Genomic DNA, 22,696 nt, shown 5'->3' with positions numbered 1-22,696 from the left:
TATAAATGTATGCATGAGGGTGGCGGTGTATAAATGTATGCATGTATGAGGGTGGCGGTGTATAAATATATGCATGTATGAGGGTGGGGGTGTATAAATGGTGTATGTATGTATGTATGAGGGTGGCGGTGTATAAATGTATGTATGAGGGTGGCGGTGTATAAATGTATGCATGTATGAGGGTGGCGGTGTATAAATTTGCATGTATGAGGGTGGCGGTGTATGAATGTATGTATGAGGGTGGCATTGTAAATGTATGTATGAGGGTCGCGGTGTATAAATGTATGTATGAGGGTGGCGGTGTATGTATGTATGAGGGTGGCGGTGTATAAATGTATGTATGAGGGTGGCGGGGTATAAATGTATGTATGAATGAGGGTGGCGGTGTATAAATATATGTATGAGGGTGGCGGTGTATAAATGTATGTATGAGGGTGGCGGTGTATAAATGTATGTCTGTATGAGGGTGGCGGTGTATAAATGTATGTCTGTATGAGGGTGGCGGTGTATAAATGTATGTCTGTATGAGGGTGGCGGTGTATAAATGTTTGGATCCACATGATGTTGGCTCTTCGGCATCCTTAAACATATTTCTCTTTTTGTCTGACTGGTTCTGCCATGTGTGCTGTATCAGTCCAGGGGTGCCGCCATGTGTGGCGTAACAGTTCAGGGGTGCCGTATCAGTCCAGGGGTGTCGCCATGTCTGCCGTATCAGTCCAGAGGTGCCACCATGTGTGTCGTCTCAGTCCGGGGCAGCTGGCTTTTTTTTTTTTTTTTATTAAAATAATGTATTTTATTTTTTTCTTACTGCAAGTTTGCTGTTAAGTGTGCCAAATCAGTCAAGGGGTGCTGCCATGTGAGCTGTATAGTTTCAGACACTATTGATGCTTTAGTCTTGCCTGTCATGATGGAGGAAATTTACTAAAGGAAATTTGTAAAAATTAGGTGTATTTGTATCCAGAAATACACTTATTTTTGACATTTACTATCCCGAAAATACGGCTATTCGTATTGATAGCACATCAATACGAATACGAATTACCGTATTTTCGGGATAGTAAATGTCAAAAATAAGTGTATTTCTGGATACAAATACACCTATTTTTTTTACAAATTTCCTTTAGTAAATTTCCCCCGATATCTCTAAGTAGTGATGTAGTAATGCCGCCTTCTGTTATGCTGGCTCCACCTTCTATTGATTTGTTGCCGCCTACATGAGACCACTTCCAGGAAATTTCCAGGGCCACTTTTAGTCCCCAATCTGCCCCTGGAAGCCTTATTTCATAGATGAATCATGTTTTTTTTTATGTCTGACTTCCCCAACTAAAGTTAAAAATATGTCCGTATGTTGTGTAACTCAACACCATAGAATAAAATAGTATTTTTTGTTCCTGAAATATTGTACTGACCAATGTTTTATCAGCTTATATATAATGGATAGGACTCCGGAGACCCCAAACAGGTAGACCCCAAGGACCATGCGGCTCTCAGCAGGCCATGGATTGTATCCACGCTTTTATGGTAATTGTGCAATAGTACAACAAAAGGTCATGTCGACGTTTCAAAGCCGATGCAGCTTTTTCTTCAGGACGTGAGTTCACATAAAGTGCATAAGGTGCTGTGAAAACGAACCAGAGCAGTGAGCTCTCCTACCTTATATCTAGCAGCTCAAACAAACGTGTGTCAGGTACGTCAGCCGTTGCCCGCAGTGTGCACTTCCGGAACTCCCGCTCACGCCCCTCTGTGACAAGGGGCCGTTGCTAGGTGATCAAGGACGCTTGCTGCCGGGCTGCCTCGGCTGCGTTCTCTGCAGGCAATAAGACCTACGGAAAAAGCTGTTGGATTACGGTGAAACAAAAATACAAATAAATAACATGCTTCTAGACAAAATATAAAGTGCAAAGTTTAGAAAATACTGTTTAAAAAAAAAAAAAAGTTGATTATCTTTTTTATTAAAATATGGAGACCCATCTGAATTTATATTGTTCCTTTCTACTAGTGACTAGGGTATCAAGTATGTGGATCACAGCATCTTATGTACTCTATTTAAGGTATAGCAAGGTGACGGTATAGCATCGAAGGACATAAAAACGTTCTATTACATTAGCTACATCAATATATCAAACTCTATATTGTCAGATAAAAGCACTCCACGCAATTTTTTCATTTAGTCCGGATGGTGCTAACGTATTGAGTTTGAAAATCCATTGTGATTCCCTTTGGGTTAGCATTTTCTGCCGGTCTCCTCCTCGGCTGAGGGGGGGGGGGGCAAATAGTTTGAGATGTTTGGCCACCGGTTGCTCAATCTTCTCTCCTTTAAGGCATGCATTGATGGCTGGCCTATGTAGCACCATACATTCACGAAAGGTTCTAATCGTTTGACCTACATAGAGTTTGCCACATGGGCAAATGATGGTGTAGATGATGAATTGTGATTTACAAGACAGTACATGTTTAATTGTATACTTTGTATCTGTGTGAGGGTTTGAAAAGTCGCTTCCCTGGATCATGGTCTGACACGTTGTACGCGACGGACACCTATAGCAACCGGGCTTCTTTCTCTGGATGCTACAGATGGTTTTTTCTGTTGTAGAAGGGGTTAAATTGGTCCTCATTAGCATGTCCTTTAAATTTCTCCCCCGTCGGTAACTTGGCATAATGGACTTCTGTTTAAAACAGGGTAATTGTTTGTTTGTCTGTGGTAACCAGTGGTAATCAGTGGCCAAACAGCATGAAGGGCTCGTGGTAACACTTGGCTCGCTGGGGAGTAAGTAGTAGCAAAAGGAATTGTGTTACTGTTGTTCTGTTTTTTATTGGACAGTAACAGTCTGGCGGGGTATTTTTAGGACTTGTTCTTTTTGTTTAGTCAGTTCTCTGGAATCATAGCCTCGTTCCATAAATTTGACTATTAAGTTGTCTAGTTGTGTGCTGAGAGAGGCTCTGTTGCTGGTTATTCTGGCTATGCGTATCATCTGGGATTTTGGTAAGCCTCTTTTGAGGGCAGGCGCATGGGTACTGCTATGTTGGAGCAGTGTATTTCCGTCTGTCTCCTTGTGGTACACTGTGGTGTGTATCGTGTTGTTGCTCACAGTGAGGGTTACATCCAGGTAGTTAATGGTGGTGGGGTCCATGCTGTATATAGATTCTTGACATCCATTGTGCACAAAGTAATATTATTAGATATATATAGATATATAGATATATATATATCTATATATCTATATAGATATATATATATATATATATATATATATATTAGAGCATTAGGGGCATTAGAGCTTATGGAACAGCGGAAAAAACCCAATTACGGAGTTTTTACCACCTTTCTGTTTTAGAGCATCCCGCCCTTTATATATTTCTTGTTATAGTATAATGACCACAGAAATACAATGGTTGACATTAATTTATTTTTTATTTTACCTCTACCAACTTTTGATTCTGACAAAGAGGGACAAAAAGGAGTGTGACCTCATGGATAGGGATGTGGCCCATGAACACGGCACTTAAGGCGAACCAACGCCTGTATGAGCTGCGGCCATGCCCCCTGCCCCTCTCTCTTAGTCAACAAATGCTGTGCGCCTATTCACTCTTGCTCTGATAAACAGAGCAGCTAGGGATAGAGGGTTTCCCAATTTCTCCCCTACTGTCGGACACACACTGTAGAAGAGTTCTGTACAATCCCTGCATGGTTGCCACCCAGTTAATACTCGCAAATACCCAATTTACAGAAATTGTGGTCCATTAACGGATCAATCCATATGCACTAGAGCTATACCAAACATACAGTGATCAAATATAAATTCTTCCGGTTGTTACACAGATCGTTAGTAGTTGTTAGAAATGTGTTGCACGGTGTCATGCCATTCTCCATGTGATGGGAGGTTGGTTGGTTATTTTCTCCAGTGGCTGAGCTGACTGTCCCAGTTTTTGGGCGGTGGGGGACGTGAACCCTACTAGTCTCAGCTTCAGGGAGACAGACAGGGTTGGGGGGGTGCAGGGAGGCGGTGGGAACCGACGGACAGCGACGGGTACCGACTGAATGGGACACGCAAGAGTCGATTGCGCATGCGTCCCCCATTTATGATGCTTATGACATTAAGGACATTTTTTGAAAACTGTTCGTACCTCTTCTACGCTGTTGCTACTGGTTGATGTTTATTCTGTATGTGATGCCAGAGGTTCAATAAATATATACAGTATGGGAATTTTTTTCTCTTTTATCTCCGTATTCTGGTCGTATAAGCTGTCGATATTTGGAATACCCTGCTGCATTGTATTTCCGTTTTCTGGAATCATGAATTCTGTTTTGTTATTTCATGTTGTATCCAACTTCCAGTTGTTTGATTTTATAGTGCTGCAGTCCCCCCTGGACTTTGCTTGTTTCCTCCCTATTGTTTCAGTCTCTTAAGAAGATCTGCGAAGCGTACGCCAGCTAACCTGCCATGCGGGCGTCTTCCCATCTCTGCCTGTGTGTGTATGTTTAACTCGTCCTTTTCAGGACTCTAATGTATTAACGTGTTGAAGTGTCTTGATTAGTTAGAAGCCAGCCGATGCACGTATCCGAGCGCAACTGACTTGCCTGATAGTGAATGCTGGACTGCCTCGCAGCGTGTATCCCAATACAGGGACTCTGCGAACGGCGGCAGCGTCTCACTGGGGGTGGGATTCTCCAAACTAAAAATGCCGTAAAAACCCAGTTTTCTGGGTTTTTACCGCATTTTCATATGCAGCAAATCCCCACCACTGGGGCTTCCCTGCGTGTCCCCCGCCACCCGCGCTGCCCTCCCCTGTGTCCGGGTAGCCTCCTGCTGTTCTGCCCGGACCAGTGACCTCCTCCTCCATGCATGGCTTCCGGGTGCAGGGAGGAGGAAACGGTGCACTCACAAAGCGGGTAATACCCCTTTCCCACTGCAGATCTTAAACGGTATATTGCCATTTTTTTCCGCTTTCTAAACGTTTGAGGCTGCAGTGGGTAAGCACCAGAGTTAAAGATAACCGGTATTTCAACACGTTTGAAAAGCAGAGTCCTACACGTTTAAAAGCCGTTTTTTTAGGCAGTGGGAATGCCTCTTAAACGGTATTTAAGATCCTACACTAGTCTTCCCCCTCCCCTGGTACCTGTCCTACCCCCCCGCCCCCGTACCTGCCAGCTGGTACCCTCGATTACCCCCCTGCCCTGGTACCTGATACCCCCTCCCCCCTTGACCTGGTAGCTTGATCCCCATCCCCCCTCCCTCCCCTAGTACCTTGCATCCGGGCAGCGGGGCAGCATGGTAGGCAGAGTAGGCAGTGGGCATAGTTGGCAGGTCCCAGACTGATTGCTGAAAGCATCATGCAGGAGGAGGCTGATGCACAGACAGCGGAGGCACTGGGGATCTGGGCAGCGCGTCAGTGCTCGGGAGGAGGACACGGAGGAAGGTCCATTAAGAGATTGTAATTTAATCGGCAGGGGTCCCTGCCGCGAATGGGAAATAGCGGAGCTATTCATTAAATATGCGCATATTTTATTAGTGGCTCATTAGATATGCGCATATCTAATGAGCCACTGATTAAATATGTGCATATTTAATTAACGGCTCTGCTATTTCCCATCCGCGGCAGGGACCCCTGCCGATGAAATGACAATCTCCTAATGGACCTTCCTCCGCTTCCACCTCCTGAGCACGGACTGCGCTGCCCGGATCCCCAGTGCCCCCTCTGTCTGTACACCACCTGCAGCCTCCTCCTGCAACAAACTCTCTTCATGCATCAGTCTGGGACCTGCCGACTAGGAGCCCTGGAATGCCCGCTGCCTACTCTGCCTACCATGCTGCCCCGCTGCCCGGATGGATCGCTGCCAGGTACCAGGGGAGGGGGTTGCGGGGGTACCTGGGGAGGGGGGGGGTACCATATGCAAGGTACGGGGGGTTGGGCGGTTCCAGCTGCAAGGTACCAGGGAAGGGGGGGGGGAGCAAGCTGCCAGGGCAGGGGGGGAGGGGGGTACCAGGGCAGGGGGGGGAGGGGGTACCAGGGCAGGGGTTTAAACGGTATTACTGCAATGTGAAGGTACTTAAACGGTATTTAAAATGGTAATCTACTGCAATGTGAAAGCTAATACCGTTTTAAATACCGTTTAAAAATACCGGTTCTTTAAACGGCTTGGCAGTGGGAAAGGGGGGGGGGGGGCGCGAAATGCCGCCCTCCAGTGGCCGGCGCCCTAGGCAATATACCGTTTAACAAGTGCGGTGTGAAAGGGGTATAACATACAAGCTTCTAAACTGACACGTATTGACACAAGTTATACAAATTGAACTCAACAAAACAGACCTCTGAGTCTGTAGGATATATTTATTACCCACATATCGACCATGCACAGACTCCTTGTTAATAATAAAGAATTCCAGGTGAAGGCATTCCCAACCACGGTCCTCAAGGCACACCAACAGTGCAGGTTTTGTAGATATCTAGGCTTGAGCACAGGTGACTTAATAAGTATCTGAGGGATTCTGATTAAACCATCTGTGCTGAAGCCTGGATATCACTAAATCCTGCACTGTTGGTGTGCCTTGAGGACCGTGGTTGGGAATGCCGCCTGAGATACACCCTTCTCCCACACATTTATATTGAGTAATACAATCATATTTTGTGTAAAGGGAACAATTATAAGGTGTCACCTAGAATAAAATTATATGTACAAAGGCAGACATATGGTGACCCCGCACGTGCATTTTTAATTGCACTGAATTCACTTGTGTCTATGTTAATTGTTGTTCGTCATATTTCGCAGTTTTTAATGCATAACCAAATAAAAAGTATATTTTAATAGTTGTGTTTCTAGCGACTGGTGCACCACACAGTGACAAACCTTTCTCTCTCCTACTTTACAGTCTTTATTCTATGCTGAATGTTTTTGGTAAGATCTTGGAAAAAAGATATACATACCTTTGCATTGCACACTTCGCTCTCCATGCTTCAAGCCAGGTGCCTCAGGGGGTTATTTTGGTTCACTCCTTCTGGCAAATTCCTTCTCAAATGGACAAAACGATGTGCACTGCAGGGGGGAGGGGGGGTAGATGTTACTTGTGCAGAGACGTTTAGATTTGGGTGGGGTTTTACTTAAAAGTGAGATCTATATTGCAGTGTAAAAATAAAGCAGTCAGTATTTTCCCTGCACAGAAACAAAATAACTCACCCAAATCTAATTCTTCCTACACATTTTACATCTGCCCCCCTGCAGTGCACATGGTTTTGTCCTTTTTAAGAAGGAATTTGCCAGAAGGAGAGAACCAGAATAACCCCCTCAATCCGTTATCATTCTCAATTGGAGTCCACGTGAATTGAAAAGCATGAAAAAATCTGTCTGCCCATCCTCTGTAGAATGTAATCTAGGGATGGCCATCGGTGATTCACAATCATTGATGGTTTGTGGCTAATGTAGAATAGTTTTGCCTTCTGGGGAGAACCTCCAGATTCTCTGATATGCGATCCATGTTAAATTAGGCCCTATGTTTTACCTGTTGATGTACTGGAAGCAGGTAGTTGGATTTTTCAGTGTAGATGGTAATGTTTATATTGCTGATCAACTTGTACTATGGTTAGATTATTTTAATATATAGGAACTGTTATTGCCACAAAGTGTTTGCTACATACTGTATGAGAATTGAGGCCCAGCAGATTACCAGATTTAGAATATTTAAATTTTGCTTTTGCCATACTTTGCATCAATATATTATACTTTTTTTTAGTTTAAAGGGTTGCTAGACTTTGTGATGTATGTATTTGCATACTGTCTGTACCAAGATAAGGAATGAACGCCTGCAGCCCGTCGCACACAGCAGTCTTCGGCTCACTTAACAGTGCCAAGCTGCGGGTCCCCTGTTCCTCGCCACCCGCCGCTCACACACACAATGTCTTACAGGGGATGGGAGCTGCTCACTCCTCACCAGCGCTCCCAGGATATGCACTTCCAGGTAGTGCTGGCGCTTTGCGTTCCCCTCCCCTATCAGACGCTGTGGGGTATATCCAGTGCTGTCGGCGAGCGGCGTGAGGGGGTTTGTACGGTGAAGATGGCTTTTTTTTGGCGAGGAAAATTATTCAATTCAGAGGATGGTGAGGATTCCCTTAAACGGCGAGCCTGCGGCATTTTGTGGTGAGCCCCGACGTTTTGATGGCCGCACTGAAATGGTGAGTAAAGTGGAAGCTGTTAATAGGGGGAATACTCTGACTGCGAGCTATCAGCACTGCACGCCGTATAGCTTGCCATCAGGGGCTCGCTGCCTGAATTGAATATAATGTACCCCTGTGTGTGAGCAGCAGGGTACCCACGGCTTGGCGCGCTTAAAGGAGCCAGACTGCTGTGTGAAATGGGCCGCGGGTGACCAAGAAGCTTCGGTGGGTGGCATCAGCGGCCAGTGATTCAGCAGGCCAGGGCCTGGCTTTCCCCCTCTCTTAAGACCAGCATGGCCCAAGACACTTGTTTTCCATGGAACCCCCTGATGGCGGCCCTGAACGCATCCCTTATTACAGCCTTCACCTGGCTGGCCAAATACCTGATTCAGATAAAAGTGCTCAATACCCCAAACTTTTGTGTGAGATCCCATGAAGTTCGAGGTTATAGATGTAAGGCAATGTTTAGGTTGAAAGTGACTAGGTCGACAACTAAGAATGGTTGACTTACCTTAGGTGAACATTGACAGAAGGTTGACACAAGCTTTAGGTTGACATAAATAAGGTCGAAATGATTTTTTTTCATGTCAATGTCAACCTATGTTGGCATGGACACTGTATAAGTGCCCCGCTGCCCCTCGCATGACTCGCTGTGCGGATTCTGTGGGCTAATTTGTTCCCTCTTGTGTGCACCTTTTATATGAGATATCCAATTTGGTGTCCAGTGCTGGGTAAACCATGCAGCAAGATGTGGGATGTAGTTAGTATCCTGAGGCTTAAAATGAATCCTAATAGTCAACATCCCAAACATGTGTGCTGGAGAAGGCTAGGGTCAGACTGCAGGGGGAGTTTTAGGGTTAGGCACTAGGGGAAGGGTAGACTTGGGGAGAATGGGGGCTAGGGTTAGGCTGCTGGAGAGGTTAGAGTTATGCCAATGGTTCACAAACTGTGTGCCGTGGCACCCTGGGGTGCCTCAGATCACTTGCAGGGGTGCCCTGGGTTGGTGGTCTTGGACCAATTCAAATGATAACTATGGCCAATATAATAGGCGAAAACAGTGGCTTCCAATAATAAAATATGTGAACAAACAGAAGTAAATTCTGTCCCTCACCCAGAATTTTTAGGGCCCCATACACTGATATATCTGGGGGCACCCCACACCCTCAAACGCTAGCAATCCCCACTTTTGTTGGAACATAAACTGGATGGCCTGCGTTCTTTACCACTAACGCCCTCCCTTACCCCATGGCTTGGTTGGCTGTCAAACGCCATGACATATATGGCATATTTGGAGATTTGACCACATTTCTCATATGGACCAAACTTTGGAATGCGATACACGGCAGACCGTGGACCCTGTGGGTAATGCCACCTGAAGTTGGCATTGCTTCATAGAATCCTATGTTTTTTTTTCTCAATTTGCTCTGATCCACCGGATAAACCGCAGAAGGATTCCGGATCATAAACCAGGAGGTTATCGTTGTGAAGGGCATCTCTCAATTAAGCATACTGCCATAGGCATTTCTATAATGGGTGCAGAGTGTGCCCACATCACACCCATACATTATACTTACCCCTCTGGACTCCTGTGGTGGCAACTCAGCACTGGAGATGCAAATCGATTGAAAAATGATTCCTAGAGGAGGATGTGGGGCCCACTAGGGTTTTCCACTGTGCCCCTGTGGGCCAGTCCGGCCCTGAATGACGCCCTTGCAATTCCTCACTCTATTCCCACAAGGACCTGCAGCAATCTCCCTCTCTGGCATACCTCCCAACTGTCCCGATTTTCGCGATGCAGTCAAGATTTTTTCTGTCATGACTCACCGCAGGCAGCAGGGGCAGTTGAGAGTTCTGCTGTCACTTGTTGCTTCACTTAGCATTTCAGGCCACACCCCTTTTTGGGATTGCATGTGGCAAGGTCCCGACTTCCTTTCTGAAAATGTAGGGAGGTATGTTCTCTGGGATTGCTGCCCACATATGGAAGGTGGCTTTAACTTGCTGAGCCAAGCGGTTTCAATCAAACAGTGATACATTGTAGGACTCAAACTTCTTCTTACACGTTACAGGTTACATTACATCATGTAGGACCTCTATGAGGGTTAGTGTACTGATGGAGCCCTCACCAGCCAGCTTTCTCTGGATAGCCATGGTGAGCCTAGACCTATCGTTCTCAGCTGCAATACAATACATATATATTGCTCAGCAATATATTGCTCTGTGTCTCCTGTTCATCAGCGACCAGAGCAATATATCTCCCCGTGTGTACATGTAGGACCTCTATGAGGGTTAGTGTACTGATGGAGCCCTCACCAGCCAGCTTTCTCTGGATAGCCATGGTGAGCCTAGACCTATCGTTCTCAGCTGCAATACAATACATATATATTGCTCAGCAATATATTGCTCTGTGTCTCCTGTTCATCAGCGACCAGAGCAATATATCTCCCCGTGTGTACAAAGCTTTAGGGATTAGCAGATTATGTCACAAATTGCAGTGGGTGTGCTGTGATGGCAATTCTTGAATCAGCAGGTTTCTTTTCCTCTGGTTGTCAGGGAGAACTGATTCCATGAGAGTATACAAATTTCTTATTCCACACTTGTCTCCTGTGGGTGGTTTGAAGTTGAAAAATAAAGTTTGGTTTACTACTGTACGTGAAATGCTTATTGTGCTTTATTAAGTTACTACACTGAGACTTGTCAATCTCCTAAATGATATTTAAAGTTATTGAGAGAAAACAAGTAAAGAAATGGTATAGTAAAACAGGCTAGGTATTACAGACTGTCCATTATAAATAACGCTCTCTGGTAGATCTGACATGGACAAGAATTATTAAACTACTTCCTGAAGAAACAAATTAAGGGATACTATTTATCAAGGGGTAAATTCTGTTATACCAGTGGAAACAAAAATGAATTAAACTAGGGTTCAATATTTCAATAAAGTATATTTCAATGATTGTCACAGCCAATCTGGTGTGTGAATCCATTCTAGGCAGGTCGGCTGGGATTTGGCTTGAGACCTTAGGACAGACCTGGGCATTCTGAATATAGGGTTTTTGCATTCACCAACGTGACAGGTAGGCTGAAGAGATGATGAGACGATGGAGTGACACCAGCTACTGTGTATGGGAAACTGGAACACTGGGATAAAGTGCAAAGAAATAACTGAGAGCTGGTTATGGAAGGCTGGGATGGACTGCCAGCTGAATCAGATTTCACTGCTGTGGTGCAGCGCAGGAGCAGTTACTTGGGATCACTGGGATTGGCTTTCAGTGAATCAAGAAATGCTGCCGAGCGCAGGGGCAGCTACTCAGGATAGCTCGGGTAGCCAAGGAGTGCTAAATGGTAGTAATTGTACTTGTCTTGAAACAGCAGGAGAGATCAGGAGCTCACAGCAGGTCAAAGACAACAAAGCACTGGCAAAAGGCCTGAGCTGGCTTCCAGAATCTATACCCCTGTTGCTTCTGCTTGGTAGTGAGAAAGAATCACATAACTGTGACACACCACCACCCCCCCCCCCTTCCACAAACCCACAGCCCTAGCCCTTCTGTGGACTACATAGACTTGAAATAACCTGTTGCCCCTTCGAGATTATATGCATGAACAGTCAAGTCGCAAACAATCAGTCCCAGTGCCTGTGCCTGCCAGATCCATTGCACAGGTGCCAGGATCTGAATAATGTCCTCACTTCCTCCTCTCCTCTGTGCATGGGTTGTGGCATCCCACCTACTCAAAATAGTAGGGAGCCACCACTGCTTGTAACTGTCCCAAGAAATTATACAAATGTGATAAATATATGCATACGGAGGTTCCAAATTCTTAACAACAAAATATACAAATATACGCACGTAAGTTCCAAAATGCAATGAAATGGTCATAATAACCCGCTCTCACCGGGGGCCTGATGTGGGTGCATTGTTGATGCTGGGTGCAATTAGTTGGGTGCAATTAGCTTATGTTTTAAGTCACACCGTTTATGCTACATAGATGCCCACAATGTTAGAAAGGTTTCTGAGTTGGATATATTGTTGTTGTAAATGTGTATTATGCACATGATAAAATTATGAAATCATCTAATGTACATCATTTTGGCATGTCAAGTTTTCTGAGTCTCCAGGGTGTAACTATACATTTGTGGTTCTACAAGCAAGACTTAAGGCCCCCATACACTACTCATAGGTGAAACAAGCCACCAGTGGCAGTGTTTACCTATGGACTGCAGGAGTGCTGGAGTCATAGTTGCCTACCCTCCTGCATTCTGCAGGAGACTCCCTGAAATAACAGCAATCTCCCTCTCTCCCTCATTAGTCTAGCAATCTCCCTCATTCCACCTAGCCCACATTACACTGTTACATTTTTTGGGGAAATAAGGAATGAGAGATAGATACATTTACATTGAATCAGCAGCACCATTTCCCAGCACTTTACCAAGTATAGAATCTCTTACTAACTGCTTTGGGCTCATCTACATTTGTATATGTCATAATAAAAGATTCCTCTCAAATGTAGCAGTACTCACCTATTCTTCTAGGTGCCCCGTTCACAATCTTTTCACAGTCTCTTTATATATGGAGCTAGACACGCCCTCTGGGTGGAGCATGACACGCCCCTTAATGGGGGCGCAGGGCAAAATTCTGCTACCAACTATAATCTCCCTAAAACTAGTTTTCAAAAGTAGGCAAGTATGGCAGGAGTGCAGCCCCCCTAGGTAATATCTGCCATGGCTGCAGCCCAAAGAATCTGGGATATGTGCATACGCGGTACCAAGGTCGATATTGTATATGTGCCGGTCCCAGTGTCTGTCATGGGCAGTGTACAGCCTCGGGACCGTGATTTAGCTTCTATGGGCTGCTGATGAAGCAGCCCATAGAAGCTGGGGGCATGCGCAGTACCGAGGAAGGGGATGCGGTCATTTGGTCGAATGCATTATGGTCGAATGTCATTACATCGAATCCATTAGGTCGAATTGCTAAAAGGTCGACATGATTCTAGGTCGACATGGGAAAAGGTCGAAATGATTCTAGGTCGAAAGGTCATTAGTTCGACAGGTCATTAGGTCGACAAGGTCATTAGTTCGACATTGTCTAGGTCGACATTCACAAAGTCGACATGGGGTTTTTCACTGTTTTTTTGAGCCGACATGTGCTGACAGGCGGTATTTCATGCCCTACCATCCACTAGGGCGTGGTGGGAGAATAAAATAGTGTGCCGAGCGTAGCGAGGCACCGTGCCCGACGCATCGCGAGCGCAGCGAGCGATGCGAGGGGATGCAGTGCACTTTAAACTGTGTCCATGTCGACTGTGTTGACATTCAGGTAAAAAAACAGTGAAAAACCCCATGTCGACTTTGTGAATGTCGACCTAGACAATGTCGAACTAATGACCTTGTCGACCTAATGACCTGTCGAACTAATGACCTTTCGACCTAGAATCATTTCGACCTTTTCCCATGTCGACCTAGAATCATGTCGACCTTTTAGCAATTCGACCTAATGGATTCGATGTAATGACATTCGACCATAATGCATTCGACCAAACGATCCCAACCCCCGAGGAAGATACTATGCATGCGCCGGCTCCAAGATCGTGGCAGGGACCGGCAGTGGAGGGGGCGGCATATCAGCCGGCAGCAGAACCCCTCCTACACTGAGGTAGGAGCCACCGCTGCAAACCACATACACACATGGGACTTTGACAGCTGCAGAACCCATAGTGCTTCAGCCATTAATATTGTATTACTTGCGACTGGTCACAATGGAACAATATAAATTATGCACTAAAAGGATATTATCACTAGTTTATACTGTAGCTATTAATTTACTCTGAAACAATGATAGTCCAGCTCACGCAATGACTGTCCCCATGGAAGTGTGAACTCAATACCAAAGACAATGCTAACTTTGTGTGAAACGTAGCATTCTAGTTGGCGACTTCCAGTGAACGCAGATCAGGCAGCTCTTTCTTGTGACCACTGTTTATCTGAGAGAAAATATGAAGAGGAAATCCGCCCACCACTCTTATCTGAGGTTACAGTTTGCCTTCTGGGTGCCAATTCATCACTGCATTATTTCAGAACAATTGTGATCCACGTCAGTTTATTTTAGGCACAAGAACTGAGAACCTTAACAAAGACCTCTGCAGTTACCAATAAATCATGTAAACCAATAGTCAGAACATGTACACTGTGACTCTCTATCTGTACAATTAGGGGGTGTGAAAAGTCTCAAGTCATGCGATTCTCAACTGTGATATAAATGACTACTCTCCCGCAACGTCCAGGAGACCTTAAGGTACTCATACATTACAGTGAATTCTCCAAGGGGAGAAGTTGCAGCTGTTCCCCCTTGAGTCACCCGGAACCATCCTGGGCGGCAGGATCAGATGCCATATATTGCTTGCAGTCCTTTTGCATGTAATATATTGCATGCAATCCCATTCCCCGCTGCCGGGAGGCTGTCCGAGTCAGAGGTCGGATGTGCAGGCAGTTTACACCCGACTTTTCAGCCCGATCCGTTGGAATCAGGTGAAAAGTGTCCAACAAGTGTATGGCCAGCTTTACTGATGTTGGACAGCTGTTCTGAAATCCTTGTATTGGAAAGCAGCTTCACTGCTGGTTTCATGACGCGATTGGCATAGAATGGAGGAAGGAAAATGTAGTTATGTATGTGGTCTATTGGGTCAGCAGTATTGGATTGGTGTTCTTGGTATATTAGTGTTGCTTGGGCAGTCACAAGTTTGCCATGTTGGACATAGGAAATGCACAAGGATGGGTTAAAGAGCATATACAGTAGGTGTTCATAATGTGCTAAAAAAAAAAGGAATCTTAAGAAGGTTGAAGCCAAGGAACTCAAGCACTTGCATTATAACAGCACCAGAACAAGCTGGTGTAAAGTGCTATTTCTGCCAGCATGCTGTAGGGTAGATTGGAAATAATATATATATATATATGATTTTCACTACAACTGAGAGCCCTGGGAGACATTTTTTATACTCTGCTTCCATTCACTTAAGAGGCATTTAAATGCATACCACCATGTACTCTTCTTTCCTTTATAAAACAAAATGTAAAATGTGACTATTTTCACTTCTAGATGGGTTCGCTTGGTTTTTTAACCTTCCCAAAGCACCCATCTCACCCCCAACACTCTGCATAGCACTATTTTTAGACTCATTCTCTGTTGTGGGATTAGCACAGCAATCGATCATTGAAGACTGCGCATGCATGCCGATCACCGTATGCATGCGCTAAGCCAAACAGTGACAAAAGAACCCTGAATTTTTTAAAATGCAATCCTCTCGGAACTTGACAGGAAGCCGGTGTTTGGGGGGTGGTAACCAGTTGTTTTCTGGGTATGTCAGAAAAATAAAACAGACCTGCCCAGGCCTTTTCAGGAGGGCCTGTTTCTATCACATGCTTTGGAAGGGTCAGGGTTATGCACAGACTTTCACAGACTGGAGAAATCATTCAGCGGTGAGTGAGTTGCGAATGGATTTGCAGCTGGCAATATTTTCATAAGCCATCCGCAGACTTACCCAGGTGGGTTTTTACTCTGTCTGGGCGGAGGGTTCTGCAAAATCGCACAGCAGCGATCAGGTCTGAATAACCCAAGAAATCATAGTCCTCTTTGTCCACCTCCAACGGCTCTGTACGAGGTTCAAAGGTCTGCATGGGAGACATTGGCAGGAAAAGCCTACACTGACTGTACCTATGTGAGACTGCCCCTCTGGAACCAAGTATGCGCAGTGCAATTCGACAAGATACAGGCTGCAAATGGGCGAACATTCAGCTCTGCATCTGCCCCATAATGTTCCAGGCATTGTCAGAACCTATGAGTTATCTGGACTCGGAGCAGGACGACAGGGTTGGTTATTGCTGGAGGAAAAATGTAGGAAACTTGGAGGCTTAATTGGGTTTCTCCTCAGAGGTAGACAGAGACAGAGGTAGACTAGTGATACTAGAAACATACTGACTGTAATCTGAAAGTCCATATAATCCAATAAAATCTTTAGTTTGTAGAACCATTTATAGTGTCTTCATGAGAGTAGTAATAGCTGTAGGATGAGCTGCTGATGAATGGCTGTAAGATGAGCTGCGGAGGAACGGATGTACGATGAGCTGCTGAGGAAGGGCTGTAAGATGAGCTGCGGAGAAACGGCTGTATGATGAGCTGCTGAGGAATGGCTGTAAAATGAGTTGTGGAGAAACGGCTGTAAGATTAGCTGCTGAGAAATGGCTGTACGATAAGCTGCTGAGGAATGGCTGTAAGATGAGCTGCGCAGGAACGGCTGTAAGATGAGCTGCTGAGGAACGGCTGTAAGATGAGCTGCTGAGGAATGGCTGTAAGATGAGCTGCGGAGAAACGGCTGTAGGATGAGCTGCTGAGAAATGGCTGTACGATGAGCTGCTGAGTAATGGCTGTTAGATGAGCTGCAGAGGGATGGCTGTAAAATGAGCTGCGGAGGAATGGCTGTATGATGAGCTGCGGAGGAACGGCTGAAAGATGAGCTGCGGAGGAACGTCTGTAAGATGAGCTGCAGAAGAATGGCTATTAGATGGGGATGCAGTTTAAATCCCGGCGGTCGGGATCCCGGCATTCAGAATCCCGACGCTGGAATCCCGACCGCCGAAATCCCGACACTTTCTCCCTCCGTGGGTGTCCACGACACCCCTGGAGGGGAGAATAAATTAGCGTGCCGAGCGTAGCGAGGCACCGGGCCCGCTGCGTGGCGAGCGCACTGGGCCCGCTGCGTGGCGAGCGCAGCGAGCCCGCAAGAGGGGGCGATCCACGTCCCCCCCTTGTCGGGATTTCGGCGGTCGGGATTCCGGCGTCGGGATTTTGAACGCCGGGATCCCGACCGCCGGGATTTCATACTGAATCCGTTAGATGAGCTGCTGAGGATTGGCTGTTAGATGAGCTGCTGAGGAATGGCTGTTAGATGAGCTGCTGAGGAATGGCTGTAAGATGAACTGCAGATGGACGGCTGTAAGATGAGCTGCGGAGGAATTGCTGTTAGATGAGCTGCTGAGGAATGGCTGTAAGATGAGCTGCTGAGGAATGGCTGTTAGATGAGCTGTGGAGGAACGGCTGTTAGATGAGCTGCTACGGAGGAATGGCTGTAAGATGAGCTGCTGAGGAATGGCTGTAAGATGAGCTGCTGAGGAATGGCTGTTAGATGAGATGCTGAGGAATGGCTGTAAGATGAGCTGCTGAGGAATGGCTGTTCGATGAGCTGTGGAGGAATGGCTGTAAGATGAGCTGCTGAGGAATGGCTGTTCGATGAGCTGCGGAGGAATGGCTGTAAGATGAGCTGCGGAGGAATGGCTGTAAGATGAGCTGCTGAGGAATGGCTGTTAGATGAGCTACTGAGGAATGGCTGTAAGATGAGCTGCTGAGGAATGGCTGTTATATGAGCTGTGGAGGAACGGCTGATTCAGTTATTACAGTACAGTAATAACTTAATAATCAGTTATTACAGTCCGTAAGATTATTCAGTTATTATTATTAGTACAGTTATTCATAATTGATTGACCATGGGGTGTAATGAATCATTAAACGCATGGCAACTAAGGAATGTTCCTGCGTGCCAGGTCATGCATTGGCAGTGGAATGAAAACATACACTTGGGCTTTCAGTGCCACTTTCAAGTAAAAAAAAACAACCTATAACTCTAACTAAAAAGTATCCTCTATAAGGTTGGATGGGCAGGACGCAGTCACATACAGGCAGCCATCTCTGAATACAGGTAAAGATCAGCATTTATTTATAACCATGCAGTGCAGAGTGATAACTTGATTTGCTCATCATCATCATACTCCTGACCTGAATTTACAATGCCAGTATTGTCGGCATGTCTCTTGAAGGGGGGGAGTCAATTAGCCACTCTAATTAGCTGTTGGCTTATGCAGTGGCTGGGGTAATTTAATTGCAGGTCATGATAAGCGCACAGAGGCTACACCAAGGCCCTTATTCTGGTTCACTTGCAAAGGCAAATTCCTTCTCCAATGGACAAAACCATGTGCACTGCAGGGGGGCAGATGTAACGTGTGCAGAGAGAGTTAGATTTGGGTGGAATATTTTGTTTCTGTGCAGGGAAAATACTGACTGCTTGATCTTTACACTGCAATATAGATCTCAGTGCACGTGGTTTTGTCCATTTGAGAAGGAATTTGCCTTTACGAGTGAACCAGAATAAGGGCCCAAATGTGATTTCTCTTTGAGGGCCAGATGTATCAAGCTTCAAGTGATAAAGCCAGTTCAAACCCAGCCCACTGTCCATGGTATCACTTTTTTAAATCTTGATCCATCCGGTCCTGAGTCTGAGGGAGGCTGGAACAGAAATCTTTGTTGAGTAGGGCCTTATGCCATTATAGCCATAGATGCCGATTTATGATTTTGCTGGTGGGTGCTCCAGCCAAAAATATAGGGGAGTGGCTTCATGGGAAAGGGGCGTGGCCTCAAAATAATACTGCTTTATATTACGCAGCACAGTTGTCTCCAATATTCAAATTATGGCAACAGTGCCAAATACATAAATGCCCCCACAGTGCCAAATACATAAATGCCCCCACAGTGCCAAATACATAAATGCCCCCACAGTGCAGGTACATAAATGCCCCCACAGTACCTGTGCTAGTGACGAGGGAGGGGGAGTGCAGTGGGACACGGGCGGGTGGGCGCTTATCAATTTCCGTGGGTGCTCGGGCCCTCAAGCAGCCACAGAATTGGCACCTATGATTATAGCAGGTGCTTTGTGCACATTAACCCTGAGCTCCAGGCATTTATCCTACTGATTTACCCTGCATGGAAAAGGGCCTATAATTGAATGGTTCTTGGTGTAAAATTACGAGGCTAATAACAATTTTCCTTGTGCAGTGATTTCAGTGGCTAATTGGATCCATGCATACATGCCCTCAATTATCAGGCTATCACATTTACCCCTTTTATACCACTCAAAGAAAAATAAAAAAATCTGCACATTTTGTACTAACTACAATGCTCTTTTGTTTTTCAGTTTACCAAGCTTCAATTTCAATGGCAGGGAAACCAGTGAGCAGAAAACTGAAATGAATTCAGAAATTATACTTGAAGAAACTTTCTATAAAAGGTCACAGCAGAAAAAGAGGACATCCCCTTTAAACTACAAGGAAAGACTATTTGTACTTACAAAGTCCAAGCTTACCTACTATGAGGTAAGGAACACAGTAGTTATAATAAGAGTAATAAAAATAATTTTATTTTTATAGCACGCTTTCTCCAATAGGACTCAAGGCGCTTAACAGATAGAATGAACGTAATACAGTACAGGAGCAATGAAGTACAGAAAAGCTTTTCAGATACAGAGAGAATGGAGATACTTAAGGGAGTTATGGAAATACTTGAGTAAACAGGAAAGTCTTTTGTCTGTTTTTGAAGGATTCTAGAGTGGGGGCCTGTCAATCTGTGCAGGGAAGCGAGTTCCATGGAGTTGGAGCCGCATGGCTTAAAGCCCAACCCCCAGAAGAATTAGGGGAGATTATAGGTACTGCTAAAAGTCCTTCATCTACAGCTCGCAATAATCAGGTGGAGCAGTATGGAATCAGAAGCTGCTTCATGTACCTTGGGCCTTGGTCATGTAGGGTCAGTGGAGGGAGTAGAGAATGGGGATTATGTGGCTAGAATGGGGCTGGTTCAGTTAACAAAAGAAAAAGGGATTTGTGTCAACAGCTCAGGAGTGTTTGTAAGTCAGCATTCACCTGAATGGAGGAATTGCTGCCTACAAAATGTAGACAAAAACACAGAGGAATCCAGGTGGCGCTTAAATCACAAATGAACAAAAATGATAAAATTTGTAATTTATATTTATTTATAACAGCATGGATAAAAAAAATGAAAACTGACATAGATATAACCTCCCGGGGGTATTAAAATAACAATATGGATTTCTACAAATAATTAGACATATATATATTTAATGACGAGGAATGTAACAACTTGTGCAAGCAAAAACTGATGGTATTATTGCACTTAAGTTTTCACATCAGAGTCCTTGGGGGACATTTAATGGGATGCGATTTTTAGTAAGGTTCTAAAATCGCACATTATCGCATTTTCCGAAATCGCTAATTAAAAAAAAAAAAAGTGAGACTATTTAATCAAATTCGATTTTGCGAGTGAAAAGTGCAATATGGTGCAATTTTTAGTCATGAAAATGTGAGAATTTTAGTCATGTAAATGAGCAAATTAGTAGATGAGCGAAATTTAGTCATGAAAATGTGCGAATTATTAGATATGTGCAATTTTTTTTTGACCTGAAAGTGTGCGGTATGTATTTATAAAAAAATGGTGTTGGGGTCCCCCCTTCTGAGCACAACCAGCCCCGGGCTCATTGAGCCGGAACTGGTTCTAAAAATATGGGGGACAAAAATTGTAGGGGTCCCCCGTATTTCTGAAACCAGCCCCGGACTCGTGGACCGGTCCTGGTTCCAAAAATATGGGGGACAAAAAACTGGGGGTCACCCATATTTTGGAACCAGCACTGGAACCCAACAGCCCGCAGTGTCATGCAAAAGCCGGGGGACCCATTTTACGTAAGGTCCTTCGGCCGTACCATGCTCACCATGACTGGTCAGCCTTGGATGGGGTACCTGGGGGAGCCCCTCAATAAAGGGGTCATCGCCCCAGGCTTCACCCGTCCATGGCTGAAGCCCGGGGCTGTCCCCGGCATCCCTAGGCGATGGATGCCGGGCTGAAACATGTAAAAAAAAAACACAACATTGCTTTTTACAGTCAATCTACAAGTCCCAGCAGGCCTCCCCCGCATGCTGGGACTTGGAGAACCACAAGTCCAAGCATGAAGGGCATTAATGGACCCCTTGGACTTGTACAGTAGTTCACCTGTAAAAAGAATGTTCAAATTAAAACACACCCACAGAGAAAAGTATAACATTAATGCATACACTAATTTTACACCATTATACATACCATTCCAGGCTCCAGCGGTGACTCTCTGCTGCAGCTTCACCGTGCACTGACTGTGGGGTGAGAGGTCTCCCCTATCACTGACTGCGGGGTGAGCCGGCTCCCCTCACACTAACTGTGGGGTGAGCCAGCTTCCTCCGCACTAATGACAGAGGGGATCCCCACTGTCACCCTGCTATACAAGCACTCAGCCCTGATTGGCTGTAGGCTTCTCCATGGAGATGCTTTCATCCAGTCAGGGTGGAGTGCTTTTATAGTAGAATGACAGCAGGGACATCCGCTGTCATTAGTGTGGAGCAAGCCGTCTTACCTGGCTGCGGGGTGAAGCTGCAGCAGAAAGTCACCCCAGGCTCCTGGAAAGGTATGTACGGTTAGGATGGTGAAGGTCAGGGGTTCTGGAACCAGTCCTAGGTTAACAGCCTGGCAGCTGTGCTTCGTCCCAGCTGTAATCGGTGCAATTCTTTTGCTGGGAGACCAAGGTAAAGGGCGCTGCAGTTAACTTTTGGCAGTTCTTCTGAGGGAATTACAATTGTGCTCAAAAGTTTACATTCCCTGGGAGAATTTGTGATTTTATGGCCATTTGTCAGAGAATATGAATGATAACTCACAAACTTTTCTTTCACTCATGTTTAGTGGTTGGGTGAAGCCATTTATTGTCAAACAACTGTGTTTATTATTTTTAAATCATAATGACAAAAGAAACTACCCCAATGACCCTGAACAAAAGTTTACATACCCCAGTTCTTAATCCCGTGTATTTCCCCCTTTAACACCAATGACATCTTGAAGTCTTTTGTTGGTACAGTATGTGCCTATGCACATCCTTGCTGGCGGGTCGCCAGAACGTACGCGCTGGCGACCCACCAGCAGCCTCGCCAGCGAGGAGACTGAGACGCGCGTGCGTCTCACGCGCACGCGCGTCTCAGTCTCCGTCGCTAGCGTGGCGGAAACCCTGTCCGTCTCCGCCTCAGGGAGACGGACGGGGTTAGGGGGGGGTTAGGGGGGGTGCGGGCAGGCGGCGGGGACCCGGGGAAACGTTTGGAAGCGCCGTCGGAAGGGGGCGCGCGCGCCTCTCGTGCGCGCGCGTCCCCTTCTCACGATCGCCATGGCGCTGGCGGGGGATGGCGGCTGGCGACGCCAGCGCCATCCCCTGCAAGGATGGGAACAGACCCATCTGTAGTTGTGGATGAGGGTCTTTTTTTTCTCAGATGGTTAAACTGCCAATTCTTCTTGGCAAAAAGCCTCCAGATCCTGTAAATTCTTGGGCTGTCTTGCAGGAACTGCACATGTGAGATCTCCCCAGAGTGGCTCAATGATATTGAAGTCAGGAGACTGAGATGGCCACTCCAGAACCTTCACTTTTTTCTGCTGTAGCCAATGACAGGAAGACTTGGACTTGTGTTTTAGATCATTGTCATGTTGGAACGTCCAAGTACATCCCATGCGCAGCTTCCTGGCTGATGAGTTTTCCTCCAGCATTTTCTGATAACATGCTGCATTCATCTTGCCATCAATGTTGACCAAGTTTCCAGTGCCTTTGTAGCTCACACAGTGATCCACCTCAGTAGGAATGGTGTACCTTTCATCATAGGCCT

General features: G+C 45.7%; 1 protein-coding gene across 2 annotated transcripts in view; it reads left to right on the top strand.

The window, feature by feature from the left end:
- The window catches only part of TEC (tec protein tyrosine kinase), a 139,895-nt gene that overhangs the window by 29,790 nt on the left and 87,409 nt on the right, over positions 1-22,696 (top strand). For both annotated transcript variants that reach the window (XM_083168061.1, XM_083168062.1), the window contains exon 2: positions 19,156-19,333. In XM_083168061.1, the coding sequence (XP_083024187.1) occupies positions 19,208-19,333 (126 nt within the window). In that variant the 5' untranslated portion in view covers positions 19,156-19,207. The remainder of the gene's footprint in view (positions 1-19,155; positions 19,334-22,696) is intronic.

This window comes from Crinia signifera, chromosome 1 (genome assembly GCF_055691185.1).
Source record: "Crinia signifera chromosome 1, ASM5569118v1, whole genome shotgun sequence".
Lineage (NCBI taxonomy): Eukaryota > Metazoa > Chordata > Amphibia > Anura > Myobatrachidae > Crinia > Crinia signifera.
The sequence above is the reverse complement of the archived record's forward strand: the minus strand, read 5'-3'. Positions and strand labels throughout refer to the sequence as shown.